General features: G+C 42.3%; 1 protein-coding gene across 1 annotated transcript in view; it reads left to right on the forward strand.

Annotated features, from left to right (window-relative positions):
• Positions 1-21961, forward strand: part of PLCB2 (phospholipase C beta 2) — a 214294-nt gene that overhangs the window by 141893 nt on the left and 50440 nt on the right. The window contains exons 16-20 of the mRNA XM_089659782.1: positions 2871-2967; positions 4310-4394; positions 12371-12495; positions 15415-15569; positions 20891-21055. Of these exons, the coding sequence (XP_089515908.1) occupies positions 2871-2967; positions 4310-4394; positions 12371-12495; positions 15415-15569; positions 20891-21055 (627 nt within the window). The remainder of the gene's footprint in view (positions 1-2870; positions 2968-4309; positions 4395-12370; positions 12496-15414; positions 15570-20890; positions 21056-21961) is intronic.

Consider the following 21961-nt stretch of genomic DNA (forward strand, 5'->3'; position numbering starts at 1 on the left):
AGAGATTCTGCTCTCTCCTGGCTCTCATCCTACCTGTCACAATGCTCTTTCAGCGTTACCTATAATGCTACCACCTCCCCCTCACTCCCCCTCTCTGTTGGGGTCCCTTAAGGCTCCGTCCTCAGGGCCCCTTCTCTTCTCCATCTATACCTCCTCCCTTGGCCAACTCATACACTCTCATGGCTTCAACTACCACCTATATGCCGACGACACACAAATCTATCTCTCAACCCCCCACCTCACCACCTCAGTCTCCGCCCGAATCACACACCTACTGAGCGACATATCAGACTAGATGTCGCTCCACTTCCTTAAACTGAACCTCTCCAAAACCGAGTTTCTTGTCTTCCCCCCAGCCCGGACACCACCCCCCATTGACTTCTCCATCACATCCAACAACGCCACCATCAAACCCGCCCCGCAGGCCAGAGTACTTGGCGTCATTCTGGACTCCAACCTATCCTTCCAGCCCCAAGTCCAATCTTTAACAAGCTCATGCAGACTCCACCACCGCAACATCGACAAAATACGCATGTTCCTAACCCCAGAAACCACTAAACAGCTCATCCGCTCCCTCATCATATCACGACTCGACTACTGCAACTCCCTCCTCACTGGCCTGCCTTGCCGCTGGCTATCCCTGCTTCAGTCGATCCTGAACATGGCTGCCAGACTCATTCACCTTTGCAACCGCTCCGTTTCCACCACCACCCTCTGCCAATCCCTCCAATGGCTTCCGATTGCGCAACAGATCAAATTCAAAATCCTAACACTGAGGTAGAAAGCCATCCACCTTACTGCTCTGAACTACATCACTGACCTAATATCCAAGTACCACGCAGCACGCACACTCCGCTCCTCACAAGACCTCCTTCTCTCTAGTTCCCTGGTCTCCTCCACCCATGCCCGCCTCCAGGACTTCTCCAGGGTGTCACCCATCCTCTGGAACTCCCTGCCCCAACCCATCAGATTATCACCTACTCTCCTCTCCTTTAGGGGCACCCTGAAAACCCATCTCTTCAGGGAAGCCTACCACACCCCCTGCTAACTTGCCAACCTCCTCCACTCTTCCTACCATCCCATCCCCCACAGCTATCTCCTCCTGTGCCACCATCCCCTCCCTCCTAGATTGTAAGCTTGAAAGAGCAGGGCCCTCAATCCCCTCATGTTTTGCATTGTATTGTTATTGTTCTGTCACATGTTCTGTCCCCCTTTGTAATGTACAGCGCTGAGTGAACTATTGGCGCTTTATGAATACTGTATAATAATAATAATAAGGCTGTCTGTATGAAGATTTATTGCAGATCTTTAACAAAAACAGGGATGATGTTGCAGGATGCTCATGCAGGTCTTGGCACGCAGATTCCTTGATAAATCCTGCTTCAGTAGTCTTAGATGCTATAATAACAGCCTCAAAATAATACCGAAGTGGAGTGGACAGCCAATTAACCTGATACCCTATATGAGCAGTCATAGTTCTTAGCAGCAACGTCTGGCATCTAACCCTCAATCACTTCAGTAACTTGAGCTTTGGGCAAAATGTCCTATTCACAATGTCCAGCTCCTGTCCAGCTGCCCTGCAGCACTCTTCAGTGAAGGTTTCCTTCTCTAGTCCAACTTCCACAGGTAGAATCTTCAAGGCCCCAAACACATAGCACCTGCTGAGGCCAAGAAACAAAATCAACTCTGACACACACACATGCTGCCTCCTGGAGGGGAGACCCCAAGAGAGACAGCTCTGATGAGGCTCTCTCAAATATATGTCTTCTCCCCAGCGACACCTTCTGGGTCAACCTTCCAAGGATTGTCTAGGGTCAGATAACTATTCATAACTAAGGGATTGATCCACCCACACTATTGCTGGGATATTCTTTCAGCAGCAGGCAGGAACAATCAACCACCAGACTTAGGGAAAGCCTGAACAGACCTGAAATTGAATTGCAGGTCAGCTGGATACAGCAGAGAATACACTAAATTTATACTACTAAAGAAAAAGCTTTTGGAAAATGTGCAAAGATTGTAAATCAGGTCAGCAGCACTCAAACATCTAAATACTGGACTAACATAAGCTATAGAGAAAATGGTACACTATCCCTTTAAGCAGTGGATCATATTTAAAATTAACCAACCAAGGAACAAATATGATTACTTCATTTCTCATATTTGCTTTTTGGTTGGTTAATTTTTAATCTAATCCAATTCTTAAAGGGACAACATTCTATTTTCCATATACACTAAATTTAGCCATTGGCCACTGGAGGAGTCTCCTGTTAGAAGTGAATTTAGTTACTCCTACAATACAAAGTTTGTTCATTTCCAGTGCCTCACACCTCTTCAAGAGACGTTGCATGTTACCTAGTACACACACTGACACCACACTTATTGCATATTGATCAGTGACCACATCCTCTTTCACAGGCATTGCTCACTGATCAACTTCCACATCCCTATCGTCGCCCATGTCTTCCACCAAAGACATTGCTCACTAAGACCTGACACATATTCTTCCTTTTTCTTCCTTCCTCTCTCTTTCTGCAGAAAGAAAGCACATAGAAACTGTGGTGTGGAGGAAAGTTTCTAATGGCTTTTCAGTAATTGTGCTGGGAGACAGAGACTATTTATATGTGAGCGACTACATTACAGGACTGTGTTGCTGTCTTTTTAAATTTTGAGTTTTTGCTGGCTGATGACCAGCACTTTAAGCCATGATGTATAAATATATATATATATATATATATATATATTTATCTTAGATATCACTAGGTACATTTCCCCATAACCCTTACAGAAGTATTAATTAGTCTTTCTTGTATTGAGAAGGAAATGTATTTAACTACAAGGTCTCACTTTATTACCTCTCCCTCACACAGGGTACGGCTGGGCAGGAAGCCACAGCTTATGAAGAGATGTCGAGCCTGGTCAACTATGTCCAGCCAGTGAAATTTGACTCATTTGAAGTTTCTGCACGTAAGAGAATTTCTGTACCAAACCTCTTATTATCCTTACTATATGACATTGAATGTTTAGAGATAGGCAACTCCTATCCTCATATTGATCAGTGGTTCCAAACTAATAATAACTACTTCAGTAGGGAACAGACACAAAGATATACTCAGCATCTTTCCAAAAAAATGTTCTGTTTATTTGGAGTATTTCAAGTTTTTTATAACATAGGTATGACAATAGTATTACAATTGTACTTCTAAGGTAACAAGAGGTGTTACATAGGCAAGCAAGCTTTTTATCAGATCCTAAAAGAATGTGAATATGTCATCAAACCATTATTAGTGCCATGGGCCCATACATACAGTGTGCAATACATAAACAAAGTGTACAGAATAGAATACAGTTTTATACAGAATTAAAAATTTATCTCACTGTATATGATCTGTTAAGTACAGGCATATTGCCAGAATGCAGCCAAGGAATAAAGGGCCAATAAAAGGAGAGTAAAGCTGGCCAATCACTTAAAATGGTTGCAAAGCTTTTTTTAATTAAAATAACAAACATGTCATACTTACCTGCTCTGTGCAAGGTTCTTGCACAGAGTAGCCATATCCTCCACTTCTCAGGTCCCCCGCCAGCGCTGCTGGCCTCTTCCCCCTGCCAAGTGCCCCCCTAGAAAACTACTTGCTCTGGGGGCATACATGTGTTCTCCCTCCTCACTGGCTATGATTGACAGCAGTGGGAGCCAATGGCTCTCAGTTTCTGTGTTTCAGCCAATAAGGAAGAAGAGACCCGAGGCTCTTATGCTCAGCGCTGGATCCCAGTCAGACTCAGGTAAGTATTAGGGGAGCTTCGGGGGGAGCTGTGCACTGAAGGTTTTTACCTTCATGCATGAAATGCATGAAGGTAAAAAAACCTTCATCCTTTAGAACCACATTAACAATTAACCGGTTACTTACCTTAATGAGACACTGTCACTTTGCCTGTGTAGGGCAAAGTACTTTTGATAAGCACCTTCCACCAACTGACTCATACTCGTCCAGTGCTCGACCATCATTTCTTTCTCTATCTCAGCCGTTGTAAAATATCAAGCGCTTCTGCATATAGCTAGGCATGTGGCCCCCTACCATGTTACAGTGCTTGGGTCTAGTGACTGGTCACTGGGCCAGAGCACTTTTACATGACACAGAAGGTAATATCACCATCCTCTCTAGACTCTATACTAGCTGACACTGGGAATTTTTAGTGTTAGCTGCAACAGAGAAATATGCAGTCAGAGAAAAAATCCAACCTTGCAGTTTGGTTTCTTCTTGGTAATGTACTTTTACTAAACTATTCATGTTTCTCTCTTTTATTTATTCAGAAAAGAATCAAAGTTATGTGATTTCATCATTTGTGGAGACCAAATCTTATGATCTGCTGACCAAGTTCCCAGTGCAATTTGTTGAGTATCCTTTTGTGGCTGATCCCGTCTTATTATAATGCATTTATTCGTAGATATAAATATACATTCTTAGACAGAAAGGCTGTGCATTCAGGGCTAGAGGTTTCTGTTCTGGCTAATTATCTTGGAAACATTTATCTTGCATATAATATTAGATTATCAGTAGTTCTCAGAACTCAGAGCTCGATGCTGGTATGCTCTGGGTACAGGACAAGGTAATTTTACAGAACAATGGCTTAGTTAAAGTGTTACTAAACCCAGGACCCTGCATTCACTATATCTGGTCTCCCACAGTACACAGAGTATGGAAATGCAATTATTTTAGTAAATATAAACCACTAAATAAATGTTCTCATCAGCAGTTAGAGCAGTCTTGTGACTTCTATCAGTGTTCAGCAGAGCATATGTTGAAGCTTGTAGGAGGAGTTTTCTTTCTGTTCTAGGAGGATGCTGATACCATGCACTCTTCCAAGAAAAAAAAGCCTTACTAGGCAATACACACCAAACTGAGCATGTGCACGATATGTCTTATCAGGAGATAAGAGGGGGACACTGGAAGAACAGGAGGATCAGAGAAGTCAGGATCAAACAGCATTTTACACAATGTAGAGGATTAACCCCTTAGGTTCTACAGTGAGTATAACAAGCATGCTTTACTGCATATACAGACTGATTTTACTGTTGTGGGTTTAGTAACAATTTAAGGTTTAAAGTGTTACTAAACCCAGGTCCCTGCATTCACTATATCTGGTCTCCCACAGTACACACAACATGGAAGTGCAATTATTTTAGTAAATATAAACTTCTAAATACCTTTTCTCATCAGCAGTTAGAGAAGTATTGTGACTTCAGCAGGGCACTGATTAAAACTTGTAGGAGGAGTTTTTTTTCTGCTTTAGGGGGAAGCAAAACCCCTGACCTCTGTCTGGGCAGTGATGCTTCGCTCTGTTTTGATCACATGCACTCTCCCAAGAAAAAACCTTTCTAGCAATACACACTAAACTGAGCATGTGCAGAAGGGCTATGGGTTTAGTCTGTCTTATCAGCATGGACATCTGAACAAGAGGAGGGGCAGATATGCCAGGATCAAACAGCCTTTTTACACAATGCAGAGGATTAACCCCTTAGGTTCCACAGTGAGAATAAAAAGCATACTTTTCTAAATATTGAGACTGATTTTACTGTTGTGGGTTTCGTAAGACCTTAACCACTTGAGCTCCAGAGGATTTACCCCCCTTAATGACCAGGCCTCTTTTTGCTACTCGGCGCTGCACTAATTCAACTGATAATTGCAATTGCTGCACCCAAACGAAATTTACGTCCTTTTTTTCACACAATGTTGAGGAAAAAAAAACATTTTGGACTTTTTGCTATAAAACATGTCCAGTAAAAAAAAATGCAAAAATCAAATTTAGTCATACATTTCTGCCAAAATGCATTCTACGACATGTCTTTGCTAAAAAAAAAAAACAATACGTGTAAATTAATTGGTTTACGTGAAAGTTATAGCGTTTACAAATGGCGGGAAAGATACTGGAATTTTTAGTTTTTTTTTTTATACTACTAATGGCGGCGATCAACGAATTATGGCGGCGATCAGGGACTTATGGCAGCGACCAGCGACTTATGGCGGGACTGCGGGACTGCGGCGGACATTCTGACATTGGGGGGTACTGACTTGGGGTCACTGACATCCCCAAAAACACTAATACAGTGATCAGTGCAAAAAAAAAAAACACTGACACTGTACTAATGGCAATGGGGAGGAAGGGGTTAACTTTATTTTGCAGGGAAGGGTTATAGGAGTGAGGGGAGTGTTTTACTAGGGGGCGGGGGTGTGTACTGGACAGGACAAGGCAGATTGAGAAAGAGAAACTGTTCTTTCTCGATCAGCTCATCCTCGAGCTGACAGGGAAATGACAGACAGCACAGCTACTGCAGCTGTGCTGTCTATCACTGTTTGCCGCCGATCGCCGGGAAACAGCCGCTAAGGACCGGCTGTGACCCGGCGACTCACATGTGCGGCGGTGATCCACGGGGCAGATAGGGCAGCGGCGCGCCTCGCGCGCGCCCCCTATTTGTTTACAAAACACACATTTTAAAACGTGGTTTTGCCTGCGAGTGCCGCCCTGCCGCCGTATATATACAGTGGCTGGGCGGCAAGTGGTTAAGGTTTAGCTTAGGGGTTAGGTCTCTATGAGGGATTGGGGAGAGGGTTCGGTTTAAGTTTTAGAGTTAAGGTTAGAAGGTATGTGATGTGTTAGTGACGATCTTATGAGTTAAATTCTCATTTTAGCCGCTACGAATTCACTGTTAAATCATAGGTTAAGAGTTAAATCAGGGGTCTCCAAACTTTCTAAACATAGGCCCAGTTTACTGGCTTTGAGATGTTGGGGGGGGGGGCTGACTGTAGCCATTGGGAGTACAAATTGTCATACGTCATTGGGAGTAAACAATGCATCTGGTATTAGGGGGAGAAATAGTGCCCTATTCTTGGTGTAAGTTGGAGAAATAGTGCCCCATCGTTGGTGTCAGTGGGAAGTATGGTGCCCCATTGTTAGTGTCAGTGGGAGGAATAGTGCTTCATGGTTTGTTTCAGTGAGAAGAATAGTGCCTGTTGTTGATGTCAGTAGCAGGAATTATGCCCCCTTGTTGGTGTCAGTGAGAAGAATAGTGTCTTGTATCAGTGGGAGAAAAAGTGCCCCAAGGGTCAGATAAGGGCAAGCAAAGGGCCACATCCAGCCCCCGGGCCGTAGTTTGGAGACTACTGAGTTAGATATTCAAAGGGGTGGGGGGGATGTTGAATGTTAAGGGTTATGCTAAGTGTCATGGTTAGGTTGAGGGTTATATGTTAGGGCAAGGTTAAAGTGGTTGTAAATCTTTAAGGTCTTGAATGGGCCACTGCAATCATAAGCAATCACTAAACTTCTTTGTGTGCCATTTATTTACCTTTTTATGTAGTATTTCCCCCCCATCACATGACTGCAATCCCCCTGCATTGGCAAACACAGGGCAGCCGGTGGGTGTATACATTCACTTCTAGCTCCAGCATGTATGCATCACAAAAAGGGGAAATGGGAGGTGGGACTGGATGGGGCATAGAGGAGCTGGCTGGTTGGGGAGAACAGAAACCACAATATTGGTGGGCGTGTTCATTCAAGAAAACATGTGATGAGCATAAATCACAAGAAGGGGAAATGAGGGACGAAACTGAGTGGCAGAGTGGAGTTGGCTAGCTGGGGAGAACAATGACTGACAATGTTACATGGAAGGGTCAGTGAGCAGCCATATTCTGCATTACAAATCATTTGTTGGTCTGAGAGAAGAGGGCTCCTGAATGACTTGATGAGATCACTTCTTCTAATAAGCCATTTATAAAACTAAAATGTAGGCAATACAAAAGTTGTTGTCAGTAATTTTTTTCTGGAATTCCACTTTAAGTGTTGAAGCATAAATTATGTGTTACATTTGGAGAGTCAAGAAATTAGGCTTTTTTTTTATTTAGACTAAGGGTTTGTTCATACCATGTACAGTGACCTCGATGGGATTATGTAACTACAACAGGGTGGTTCCTCAAACTTCAAATCTCCCATCCTATTCGTGGACAATCATCATCTGCCTTTCCATGTTCACTGGATTACTGTCTCTCTGCTACCTTTTGTGGATATAAATGCTGGGGAATCTTACTGATGCTCATTGGAACTAAAGAAGTGGCTTGGAGAAGTTATGAAATGTTTCCAACAAGTCCAGTTAAATGTGACTGATTACTGCTAGATATAGGAGGGCTTTGAACATCCAAAGTGGAATTCCGGGATATAACTATTTACTCTTAAATTTTCTCCCACTCTCTCTCTCTTTTAACTCCTATTTTAATTACCCTGTAGAAGGAAGGGGCTTATACTTTCTTCTCTGCTTCTCAGGTCTCTCTGGTCTCGTCATGTGATTAGCTTCAAGGGAGAGGAGGGACATCCCACAACGGTTGCACCATAATGAGCCTATTATTGACAATAACTCCCAGACATTTCAGCCCTTGTCGGCGATCTGTCCTCTCCCTTGAAGCCAGCCGCTGGAGAGATCACTTGACTGGACAGAAGAGCCATGAGAATAGCTAAGCATAAGTATTTTCCTTCTACAAGGTAGCTAGAATAGGAGTTAGGAGGGGGTGGGAGTAGATTTAAGAGTAGATAGTTATAGCCTGGAATTCCATTTTAACTCAATCTCAGTTGAAGACTTGTACAGGAAATCTTGATTGGCGTTGGCTTAGTGTTCATATTTATGTCAGTATAAAGCAGAGAGTGGAGGATAGCGGCAGAGGCAGATGTCTTTACTATTCATAACAAAGTTTTCTAGCCTCTCCAATCTACTTTATTTCCCAAAATCATCAACACCCCTTTATTGAAATGAGATTTACATCCAATCCAGGTGACACAGTTGACACTGTTACATAGTTAGTCTGGCTGAAAAAAGACAAAAGTCCATCCAGTTCAACAAAAACAAAAAAAAAGGTATAATCCTACACCCACGGTTGATACAGAGGAAGGCAAAAAACCCAGCAAAGCATGATCCAATTTGCTCCTGCAGGGGAAAAAAATCCTTCCTGATCCCCCAAGAGGCAATTGGATATTCCCTAAATCAACTTTACCTATAAATGTTAGTATCCAGTTATATTCTGTGTATCCAAGAAAGAATCCAGGCCTTTTTTAAAGCAATCCACTGAGCTGGCCAGAACCAGCTCTTGACGGAGTCTATTCCACATTTTCACAGCTCTTACTGTGAAGAAACCTTTCTGTGTTTTGAGCTTAAATTTGATTTCCTCCAGGCATAAAGAGTTCCCCCTTATCCTCTGTGATGACCTGAGGGTGAATAACTCTACACCGAGTTCACTATATGAACCACTGATGTATCATATCCCCCCTTAATCTTCTCTTCTCAAGAGAGAATAAATTTAGTTCCTCTAATCTTTCCTCATAGCTGAGCTCCACCATGCCTCTCATCAGTTTGGTTGCCCTTCTCTGTACCTTCTCCAGTTCCCCAATGTTCTTTTTGTGAATTGGTGTCCAAAACTGAACTGCATATTCCAGATGAGGTGTTACTAATGATTTGTACAGGGGTAATATGATATCTCTCTCTCTGGAGTCTATACTTCTTTTAATACAAGAGAGGATTTTGCTCGCTTTAGAAACCGCAGCTTGGCATTGCTGCCATTATTAAGCTTGTGATCTACCAAAACTCCCAGATCCTTCTCCACCATTGATTCCCCCAGTTGTACCCCCCCAGTATGTATGATGCATGCATATTCTTAGTCCCCAAGTGCATCACCTAACATTTATCAACATTAAACCTCATTTAACACTTAGTTGCCCAAGTAAACAGTGCATTGCTTGTAAGTTGGAGACATCCTGTAAGGACGTTATTCCACTGCACAGCTTGGTGTCATCAGCAAAGACTGAAATGGTATTTCTAATCCCAGACCCTATATTGTTTATAAATATATTAAAAAGTAAGGGTCCCAACACTGAACCTTGGGGTACACCACTGACAACCCTAGACCATTCAGAGTATGAATCATTAACCACTACTCTCTGAATACCATCTTTTAGCCAGTTTCTACCCATTTATATACAGATTTTTCCAAGCCTGTACACTTTACCTTACTCATTAGCCGTGTGTGGGGAACTGTGTCGCGTCATATGACGCCCTCCCAGAACTGGACAACCGTCATTCAGTTATAGCACAATTGCCAAGTGGTTAAAGAATACTAGTGAATAGCTGGTTGTTAAGGAGCTGACACCCGCCGGCATCCTTAACAATCAGGGAATAGCTGGTTGTTAGGGAGCCGGCACCAGCCACGTCCTTAACAACTAGTGACTCATCTGCTGTCAGTGGGGATTTCCCACAATAAGAGCTGTATAAATATGGATCAGACTCCCTCAAGAACTAGCACCTTTATAAAAACACATTCTTTACACACTGATACATATGCTTAATTAGGGAGTTTCAGATAAAAATAAAAATGATAGGAATGATACATATTTTTTAAATAATAAACCTAATAAAATGCTTTGAGCCATATGCAAAAACCTTGAGGAACGAAGTAAGCGAGAGACATACAACCTTTTGTTCTAATAAGGGTTTAAATACCTTCCAGAGAAAAAGCATTTTAAAATAAGATGAGCTCTGAGACAGGCATCTATTGCCTGTAGAAAAATTACAATTCATTTTATAAATTATTTTTCTGAAAGAGTAATAGATTACATTTAACCAAGAACCTTATGCTGCCTGAAAAAAAGCAATGATTGAAATTAAAAAAATGTATAGCATAAATGCACACCTAACCCTAGACACATACAACTGATAAATAAATGGGTGCGCTAAATTGACAACATGATGTTTAACTCAAATATGCCATGATTCTTTGCAGACAAATAACTATTTATTTTAAAGAATTTTATTCAAGGTTTTAAGAGGATACACATAAACAGATCAGTAGACAGTAATACAATCTGGTGAGTGGGATCTCGTACCCTCCAACAACTGGTGGCATATGGGTAGAATGGCTCCCTGTCCAAAGCCGCCTGGGCATATGATGAAGTTGACAATGGACCCTTTTCTTTTCTCTTCACTGCCAATACAATGGATCAAGTTAAACAAGGTGTAAAACTATTTAACAGTTTTCTGAATTGCTGTAGAACAATATAAATGAAAAACAGTAACCAAATGTTCACACTTTTAACCTGGAGAGTTAGTCTAGATGAGGAGTTGAGGGGAAAGACGAGATCCCAAAATATGCTAGATCGTAATCATGGGCCTAGTCTTGCTTTCAGATTGTGGTATGATAGGTTGGCCAAGCTGCAAGTAAGATGAGTCCTCCATGCCTACCAGTTTTGGGTGGGGGTGTTTTCAAACTGACATTAGAGAAGGATAGTCAATGAGCAAAAAAGAAGAGAGAGGAAAAGAAAAATAGGAGAGAAAAGAAAAAGGGGGGGGGTGTGGAAAAAAGAGGGAGGTAAGGGGGTCCCCCCCTCTGTTATTTTTAGTTGTGAGTGGACTGTGGGCGCGTCAAGTATTGTGCATAGTCTGGCAGATTCACATATTAGCACCAGCATGCCCATATAGAAGTATAATGTGTGGGTGTCTCCCTGGTTTGATGGACAAGTTCTTCCATTTGCGCAATTTTGTCAATATGGCAAAGTCAATCTGTTAACGTTGGGGGATTTGGCGTGCGCCAGTGTATCGGAACACACGGCTTTGCTGCATTGACAAGATGCATGGCTGATGATATGTTTTGCTAGAGAGGGTAGTGTGGTGAAGGATAAATTGTGCCAGGGTGTAATCAAGTGTATATGTTGTGATTTGACAGATGAGGCAATGAACTTCCTTTCAATAAGGTTGAATAATTAGGCAGGACCACCATATATGCAAGACAAATGACTATTAAATACTAATTTCTCACTTACTCAAAGTTAGAAAACATTATCAATACCAACAAAGCAACCTATTAAAACAGAATAGCTTGTCACTTTTCAGTAGACATGCATAAATCTTCATGTTTATAGCAAATCTTAAAAAATCAACAATAGTGCAAGAAAATGCACTTTATAGGAGATATCAATTCTGGTCAAGATTCATGTCATGTAATACAATATATGCAAATACAATTCCAAACAGCTGCAAGACAATAGCATTGCAAGCTAAACTTGTTTAAGTCGTATCCAAGCACTATAGATAAGATGTAATAAAACACATGAAGGCTTACTCAGTAAGATAAACAGCAACATAAAATATACATTAGCTCATTGCAGGCAATCAGAATCAACCTATCACTGATTTGACGTCTGTAAACTGGAATATGATTATTTTACTGTACTTTGGACATCATAACTGCCATGGTGGAGACTGTGCTTTCACAAGCAAAAATGAGACCGTCTCTCAAGCTCAGTGGACCATCCTAAAAGGCCTGTTCCTATACAAATCACCCAGATACAACAAAAGACAGATGAGTCGTATTTATCCAAAAGGGACCAGAATGGATTCATCTAATTATATGCCACAAATGTTTTGGAATGTGGGTTGCCAAATGGTGGCCCTGAACTTTCAAACTATGGGTAAGTTATGTGTAAGGGTCCATTAAAATCATTTTTCATTTTATGTAAAAAAAAAAAAAAAGCAAATGCAAAAAGAAAACAATAGGCATTTAATAACTGTTTGCACTTAACCCTAAAAAGTATTGCAACCACAATCAGTTCAATGGACAGGGTATTGCAGACTAGTTCCCCAGCTCCAACTTCATACCAATGTAGGGACCTACGGTTATAGAGCTTGAGAAAGTAATCAATGAACCATGAGTGTTGTGCCACCACTGCATGTGTGTTCCATTGAGAACTACGAGTCACTCTGATACAGTGGCAGATAGGGCTTGTAGTCGCTCCCTTTACAGATCCCTGAGATTGGATGACGTGACCATGTAGATGGAGCCACTCATAGTAATGCCAAATTCCAAAACACACAGAATGCTGTAGGAAGAAGCTCCACAATATTCAGGTGAAGGGGGTGGTTTAAAGTGTTACTAAACCCAGGACCCTGCATTCACAATATCTGGTCTCCCACAGTACACAGAAAATGGAAGTGCAATTATTTGTACACAGAACATGCAAGTGCAATTATTTTAGTAAATATAAACTGCTAAATACCGTTTCTCATCAGCAGTTAGAGCAGTCTTGTGACTTCTATCAGTGTTCAGCAGAGCACATGTTAAAGCTTGTAGGAGGAGTTTTCTTTCTGCTCTAGGAGGATGCAAAACCTCTGACCTCTGTCTGGACAGTGCTGATTGGTCCTGTGCAAATCACATGCACTCTCCCAAGAAAAAAAACCCTCTCTAGCAATAAACACTACACTGAGCATGTGCAGAATGGCCACGGTTCAGTCTGTCTTATCAGGAGACAAGATGTGGACCTTTGAACAAGAGGAGGAGCAGAGAAGAGAGGATCAAACGGACCTTTTACACAATGCAGAGGATTAACCCCTTAGGTTCCACAGTGAGTATAACAAGCATGCTTTACTGCACATACAGACTGATTTTACTGTTGTGGGTTTAGTAACACTTTAAGGATGAGGAGCTGTGGAATGGAACCATATTCCATGTTGCATGGTTGTAACATGAAACATGGTCTGAAAAAGAGGAATTGGTCTTTAAGAAAATTAATGTAAATGACCTGACCTTCTTTTCAAACTCATGCTGAAAGCTAAACACCAATGCCCGTGTGCACAAGCAGTCAGGGGCTAGTTTATAAAAGAGAGCAGATATCTGCTGGGCTACTCACACCACAACCTGCATTTTACAATCCATTATTAAAATTCAGGTGGAGTCCGCTATGCCCTACATAGTTAAGCAGAGAGATCTCCGTTATTGGAGGAGAGCTGGTCACATGACTGCGCTCTCCCCTTGGGTTTTTTTTCTTTTTTTATGTCAATGAATTAAAGTTTTTGTACTCTTAAGTAGTGGTATTGCCATACCACATCCATATTACTGCTTTATAAATCAGCTCCTTAGAGTACTCTGCTCAGTACCTGTTTATTGCCAAAAGTATTGGGACACCTACCTTTACATGCACATGAAATTTAATGGCACCCCAGTCTTAGTCCGTAGGGTTCAATATTGAGTTGACCCACCCTTTGCAGCTATAACAGCTTCAGCTCTTCTGGGAAGGCTGTCTACAAGGTTTAGGAGTGTGTCTATGGGAATGTTTGACCATTCTTCCAGAAGCACATTTGTGAGATTAGGCACTGATGTCGGACGAGAAGGCCTGGCTCGCAGTCTCCGCTCTAATTCATTCCAAAGGTGTTCTATCGCGTTGAGGACAAGACTCTGTGCAGGCCAGTTCAGTTCCTCCACCCCAAATTGTCTCATCCATGTCTTTATGGACCTTGCTTTATGCATTGGTTTGCAGCCATGTTGGAACAGGAAGGGGCCATCCCCAAACTGTTCCCACAAAGTTGGGAGCATGAAAAGAGCAGCTCAATGGGTTCCTGGTTCTTAGTGTTACCCTTGTGTCTCTGAACTGTGTTCACACTCTATCCACCTGTGCCTTGTCATTCTCCCAGGTGCCAAATGATTCAATCCCTCTAGTGTTGGGTAATGTAATGTAGGTTTTACTCCCTGATCTGCTGATGGGACTATCAGTCAGAGCGTGGAATGTACACTACACTTCCTCAGAAATAGGAATTTGTTCATCATTAACTGCTCTGAAGGACACAACAAAGAGGCTTGATGGAGGTATGCTATAGGGCAATGGTTGTCAAACTATGGACCGGCGGCCAGATGCAGCCCTTTGCCTGCCTATATCTAGCCAGGCGGAAGTGCAAACCATTTAGCCACTGTGCTGTCTAAGGAGATTACATCTCTTTTCCTCCAGATGTATCCCCTTAATCTCCTCTTCTCAAGAGAGAATAAATTCAGGTCCTCTAATATTTCCACATAGCTGAGCTACTCCATGCCTCTTACCAGTTTGGTTGCCCTTCTCTGCTTTTTCTCCAGTTACCGAATGTTCTTTTTGTGAATTGGTGGCCAAAACTGAACTGCATATTCCAGATGATGTCTTGCTAATGATTTGTACTGGGGTAAAATGATATCTCTCTCTGGAGTCTATACCTCTTTTAATACAAGAGAGGATTTTATTCGCATTAGAAACCGCACCTTGGTATTGCATGCCATTATTAAGCTTGTGATCTACCAGAAATCCCAGATCCTTCTCCACGACTGATTCCCCCAGTTGTACCCCCCTAGTATGTATGATGCATGCATATTGTTAGTCCCCAAGTGCATAACCTTACATTTATCAACATTAAACCTCATTTGCCACATAGTTGCCCAATTAAACAGTGCATTGAGGTCAGCTTGGAAGTTGAAGACATCCTACATAAAAAGAACTACCTGCATATGGTCTACATTGCTGATCCAATGGCCCTGCATATTTGAAATCAGAAATTGTTTTGCTAATAATTACTTCAACTGTTATATTTTTCAGATTTAGCTATGCAGCAAAACATGGCAGTCTTTGAGTTCAATGGCGGTGGTGGATACCTCCTGAAACATGAATTCATGAGACGAGCAGACAAGCAATTTGACCCATTCACAGTTGATCGGATTGATGTGGTTGTAGCCAACACTCTCTCAATTACAGTAGGTGTAAAACTCAAACTTCAGCTTTGAACATACTATTGTGCTACTACTATGTTGGTTTCCTGCTTGCTTCTGTTCTGGATTTATTACACCCACCCTTGCCACATGAAATGGTGAAAAGATGGGATAAGTTTAGCAATTTGGCAAAGTTTGTTCGTTTGTCTTTCTTCAATGTAGCACCTTCCTAGTAAGCTATGGGGAGCTAATATCCTGATTGTTAGCTAGGAAGGCTGAGTAGTAGCCTGGATATAAAAGCTAGCAGGGGTCAAACTTTGGTCAGAGCTGAGATGCAGTATATACCAGCCCTCTGGAATTTCCCTCTGCTCTAGAACTTCGGAAAAAGGTCTAGAAGCAGTAGGTGGATCTGAGCAGTGGCTAATCTGCACTTTTGAGGTAGCCCGGCCTATCCCCAACAGGAGGCTTGGCAAGGGGCAAGAGAGAGAGAATGTGAGGATGAAGGCAGGAGCCTGAGAGGGGGCCCAGATGGATATAGGGGCTCACATACAGGCAGTGGAGCTGGGAAGGACAAAAACTCAGACCCTCAGAGCGAGGACCATCTGTGTAACAGGGCAGGAGGGACCCAGCTAGAAGGCCTGGTAGCAGCCGCCAACCCACCATCTGCACAGGAGAAGGACTGAGTGAGTATCCTTGGTCACCCCTTTATACCACAGCCCCCTTCCTTGCATCCCAGTCCCCTTCAAAGCCCCCCTTACTTGAATGCCAGTACCCATCACAGCCCCTCTTCCTTGCACCCCAGTCCCCTTTACAGCCCCCCTTACCTGTACTATAGTCCCCTTCACAGCCCCCCTTCCTTGTATCCTAGTCCCCTTCACAGCCCCCTTTTTGCACCCCAGTCCCCTTTACAGCCTCCTCCTTACTTGCATCTCAGTCCTCTTCACAACCCCCCTTACTTGAATGCCAGTACCCATCACAGCCCCTCTTCCTTGCACCCCAGTCACCTTTACAGCTCCCCTTACCTGTACTCCAGTCCCCTTCACAGTCTCCTTCCTTGTATCCTAGTCCCCTTCAAAGCCCCACTTACTTGAATGCCAGTACCCATCACAGCCCCTCTTCCTTGCACCCCAGTTCCCTTTACAGCCCCCCTTACCTTTACCCAGTCCCCTTCGCAGCCCCCGTTCCATGCACCCCAGTCCCCTTTACAGCCTCCTCCTTACTTGCATCTCAATCCTCTTCACAGCCCTCCTTCCTTGTACCCTGGTCCCCTTCACAGCCCCCCTTTTTTGCACCCCAGTCACCTTTAAAGCCTCCTCCTTACTTGCATCTCAGTCCTCATCCCACTTCCAACCTTACTTGCACCCTAGTCCCCCTTACAATCCCCCTTCCTTGCACCCCAGTCCCCTTTACAACCCCCATTTCTTGCACCCCAGCTTACTTCACTGCCTCCCTTTCTTGCACCCCAGTCCACTTCACAGACCCCTAGCCTTGCACCCCACTACCCTTTACAGCCCTCCTTTTTTGTGCCCCAGTCTCTTTTACAACATCTCTTACATGCTTCTTAGTCCCCCTCATTGAACCCCAATCCCCTTTTCAACCCCCTTTTCTGTATACTTGCCCCCTTCACAGACCTTATTCCTTCCTTGCAGTGCCCTTTATATGAATACCCCCTCCCTCACATTACCTCCTGCCAATCACAACCCTCCTACAACCTTTTTGATCCTACCTTACACAGCAGGTAGAAGACAGAAGGCCTAGACAGAGGGCAGGATATGTGGGACATACTTTTCATGGTAATAGGCAGTGGATTGGTTGCTATGAGCGCCTTTTCCCAAATGAACTGGCTGATGAGCAGGGGCAGATAAATACCAAAGCACGGGAAGAGAGAGTGAAAGAGAGAGGAAGAGCTGGAGACCTCTGACTGCTGGCAAGCTGGAATGTTAACCCAGCAAATGGGCAGACCAGAGTGCTGTCATCTGAGTGATCGGTGTCAGAGGAATCCAGAGAATACGGGGAGCCCCCATCTGCACAGAGACTATCCGCTACCTGACCACAGCCACGGATTGGGCAAGAGAGCTCCATACGCCAAATTATCTAAGTTACAAAAGACATTGCTAAACTCAGTTACTCTTTTCTCAACTTAGTATTCTCCATTCTACAAGTTACAAGTGTTACAGCCTATATTGTTTGGCCCATCTAGCCTTGTGGCCTACTAATCATTGCAAACTTTCAGCATAATGAATCACAAGAGCCTACTGCAATATCTGCACCCTGCGCTTCAAGCTGCCTTAGTGCCTCAAACCCAGCTTACACCATTCACCATGGAACCTTGAACCTTTCCATTCTACTACAGAAGTGTGTTCTCTCCCTCCCCCCTCTTTTTCTCAATCTCAGCCAAATTCTATGGTTTCACCCCAGGAGTGTTAAATGGACATCATCCTAATTCAGCATCACCTAAGGGAGCAGTTTCTCTTACTTTATGTTCACCTTCTTTGTAGAACCCTTGCATCAAGAAAGATTGCAATCTTTCTATGCACCAACCAGGGCCCCATCGAGTGCACAGAAGATTGAACATTGTAGTTTAAAAAGACATTGATCCATCCTTTTACAGAGCTCTTCCTCTTCCAGAATTGAACCAAGCCACCATTACCTGAGGGCCCAAAGTAAGCTAGTTCTTTAATCTGATTGCTTCTCATTCTGCTCACTTGAGGGAACACGTCTCAGGGCTGAGGCGCTGAATTTTAGGACATATAAAAGAATGAATTTGAGTGTGCTATGTTGAAACCCTTTGAGTTTGTTAAGAGTGTTAACTGTCATTCTCTTGCACATACAGTTGTGTTCAAAATAATAGCAGTCAGACATCACTAACCTGATCAATCACTGTTTTTGGTAGAAATTATATTTCTACATGGCAAATAATTTACTAGCAGGTGTAGTAGAGTAATAGAAATCCAACAGACCCAACAGTCATGACATGCATGCTGCTGATTCTGTGTAATTGAATCACTAATTGAAAGGGGCATGTTCTAAAAATTAGCAGTGTGGAGTTCTATTAGTGAGGTCATTCTTTCTTTGAAAAACAGGTGGCAATTGTTGCCCTTATTTAAGGAAGGAAGGCAGCAAATGTTGTACATGCTGGTTACAGTGCATTTCTCTCTGAAATTCTGAGGAAAATGGGTCGTTCCAGACATTGTTCAGAAGAACAGCGTACCTTGATTAAAAAGTTGATTGGAGAGGGGAAAACATATAAAGAAGTGCAGAAAATGATAGACTGCTCAGCTAAAATGATCGCAAATGCTTTAAAATGGAAACCAAAACCTGAAAGATGTGGAAGAAAGCGAAAAACTACCATTCGAATGGATAGAATAGCCAAAATGGCAAGGACTCAGCCAACAATTAGCTCCAGGAAGATGAAAGAAGGTCTAAAGTTACCTGTGAGTACTGTTACAATTAGAAGACGCCTATGTGAAGCCAAGCTATCTGCAAGAAGCCCCCGCAAAGTACCACTGTTGAAAAAAAAGACGTGTGCTGAAGAGGTTACAATTTGCCAAAGAGCACATTGACTGGCCTAAAGAGAAATTACGCAACATTTTGTGGACTGATGAAAGTAAGATTGTTCTTTTTGGGTCTAGTGGCCAGAGGGGTGGTAAAAATGTATATGAGAACTAAGCCTTCGTGTGACATCCACAAAAGCAAAGTAGGACAGCCAAACACTGAATTCAAGCCACAGTACACTGTGAAGACAGGGAAGCATGGTGGTGCAAGCATCATGATATGGGGATGTTTCTCATACTACGGTGTTGGGCCTATTTATCGCATACCAGGGATCATGGATCAGTTTGAATACATCAGAATACTTGGAGAGGTCATGCTGCCTTATGCTGAAGAGGAAATGCCCTTGAAATGAATGTTCCAACAAGACAACGACCCCAAACACACCAGTAAATGTGCAAAATCTTGGTTCCAGACCAACAAGATGGACGTTATGGAGTGGCCAGCCCAATCTCCGGATCTTAATCCAATAGAAAACTTGTGGGGTGACATCAAAAATGCAGTTTCTGAGGCAAAACCAAGAAATGGAGAAGAACTGTGGAATGTAGTCCAATCATCCTGGGCTGGAATACCTGTTCACAGGTGCCAGAAGTTGGTTGACTCCATGCAACACAGATGTACAGCAGTTCTCAGAAACAGTGCTTATACAACTAAATATTCATTAAGTGATTCAAAGGAAAGCAAAATCTTCAAATATTTTTCAGTTTATATAGTGAATGTTTGAGTTTGTAAAGAAGAATACAAACACTGCTATTTTTTTGAACAGTCTAATATTCACTTTTCTTCAATTTTTTTAGAAGAACAACACAAATTTGATATATTTTTATTCATGTTTTGATTTGGAATAGAATGTGTAGTGTTCCCAATGCATTTGTGTGTATGGAAATAAAAGTTATTAAAAGGATTTTGAGCTGTATTCACTTTTTTCAACACACTGCTATTATTTTGAACACAACTGTACCTTCTTGTCTTCTTAATGTGCTTAATTGTACTGTGCTAACCATCTGAATTTACAAATAATCAAAGTGTCAGTTCACTCTAACTTGTATGGCAGACTCTTTTATGGTAAAAGGCCAGAGAGTTCTCCCAGCCAAATGTTTAAAGGGGTATCAGCAGAATGTCATTTAAAGCACTTCAAAAATAATTGTGGCCGATTTACTAAAACTGGAGAGTACAAAAATCAGGTGCAGCTGTGCACAGTAGCCAATCAGCTTCTAACTTCAGCTTGTTCAATTAAGCTTAAGCAAAAATAAAATGTGGAATCTGATTGGTTTCTATGCAGAGCTGCACCAGATGTGATTGCTCACACAGATGCAGATTATTATTATTATTATTATACAGGATTTATATAGTGCCAACAGTTTGCTCAGTGCTTTATAATATAACGGGAGACAATACAGCAACAATACAGTTCAATACAAGAAGGATTTGAGGGCCTGATCCTTGGAGCTTACAATCTAGGAGGATAACTTTCCTAGTCCAGCAATTGGCTTCCCTACATAGATTCAGGAAAGCCCTATTTTGAGTACATTCAAGGTTCTTATTTTAACTGAAGTCCTATTGAAAAGGGAGCTTCCTTTGACCCCAAAAATGTGTTGGATGTTTTTTAGTGTAAACCAGAATATTAGTTTGAACTCTTTGATCATTTGGTTTGGTGCTCCTTCCATCCTTGCATCCTTCGAATTTTCTTCTTAATCGTCAACGAAAATCGATTTGACCCCACCAATGTGGAGAAAAAATCAAACAAATTCTTTAGTGACAGTAACTCAAGTCAAGGCTAGAACTGCTAACCCTTTGTTTCTTTTGGAATACAGGTAATCTCAGGGCAGTTCCTCAGTGACAAATGCGTGAAGGCCTACGTAGAGGTGGAGCTATTTGGATTACCTGGGGATCCCAAGCGGAAATACAAAACAAAATTGACTTCAATTGCAAACTCTATAAACCCTGTTTGGAAAGAAGAGCCTTTTGTGTTTGAAAAGGTGCAAACTCTGCAATGTCTTTACTAATGTATGAAACTTGTCTGTGCCAGATAGCTGCATTTAATAAGGAATTTGTCTAGCAACTATGCCTTGACGTCTTGTAAAATAGGCCACTTCCACATTTTTACAACTCTTCAGGGATCACTGCAAAATGGCAAATTTAGAAAATAGTGCAAAAAAAATTAAATCCGTTGTGCTAATACCTACAAACCCAGCTACTTACCTCTGTTATCTTGCATTTGACATAGAAACTCAGAAGAGTGAAGGCAGAAAAAGGCCTTATTGTTTGTGGGGGGGGGGGGTTCAGTATAGATCTATGTTTGTTTCAAGCATGTTGAATTTCACTTACAGTTTACTGACTCATAAGTAGGGATGAGATCAGATTTGGTCCGAACTGGAGTTTAGACCAAACCCAGAGAGAAGCCCTCACTCCTGCTCACTGCCATCCATTCAACTGCAGCCATGGCACTCCCTGAATTCCCCATGTGGCCATATTAGGTTAATGATGTCACTGGTATCTCCACCCCTTTGCTATATTGGGTCAATATTGGATTAAACCCATATTGGACCAAACTCAAGCTCATCCCTGCGCACTACCTCTGCTGGAAGTCTATTCCAAACATCAACTACTTTTTCAGTATAATTATATTTTCGAAGATTAGTTTTTAACTTTCTGTCTGTTGATTTGAGGTTGTATTTATGTCTTCTTGATCCTGAGCTTTATATTGAAATATCTGCCATCTTGAAACTTAATGTACTTAAAAGTGTCAAGCATATCCCTTCTTTCCCTTCTTTTCTCGAAGGAAAGAAAATTGCATCATGTTTGACTTGCCTCAGTAACAGCTCTATTACTTATCACAGTGTTTTCTGTTCAACAATACCAGCACAGGGAGTGAGCATATAGAT

This window comes from Staurois parvus, unplaced genomic scaffold (genome assembly GCF_062004578.1).
Source record: "Staurois parvus isolate SC_StPar_1 unplaced genomic scaffold, SC_StPar_1.0 ptg001188l, whole genome shotgun sequence".
Lineage (NCBI taxonomy): Eukaryota > Metazoa > Chordata > Amphibia > Anura > Ranidae > Staurois > Staurois parvus.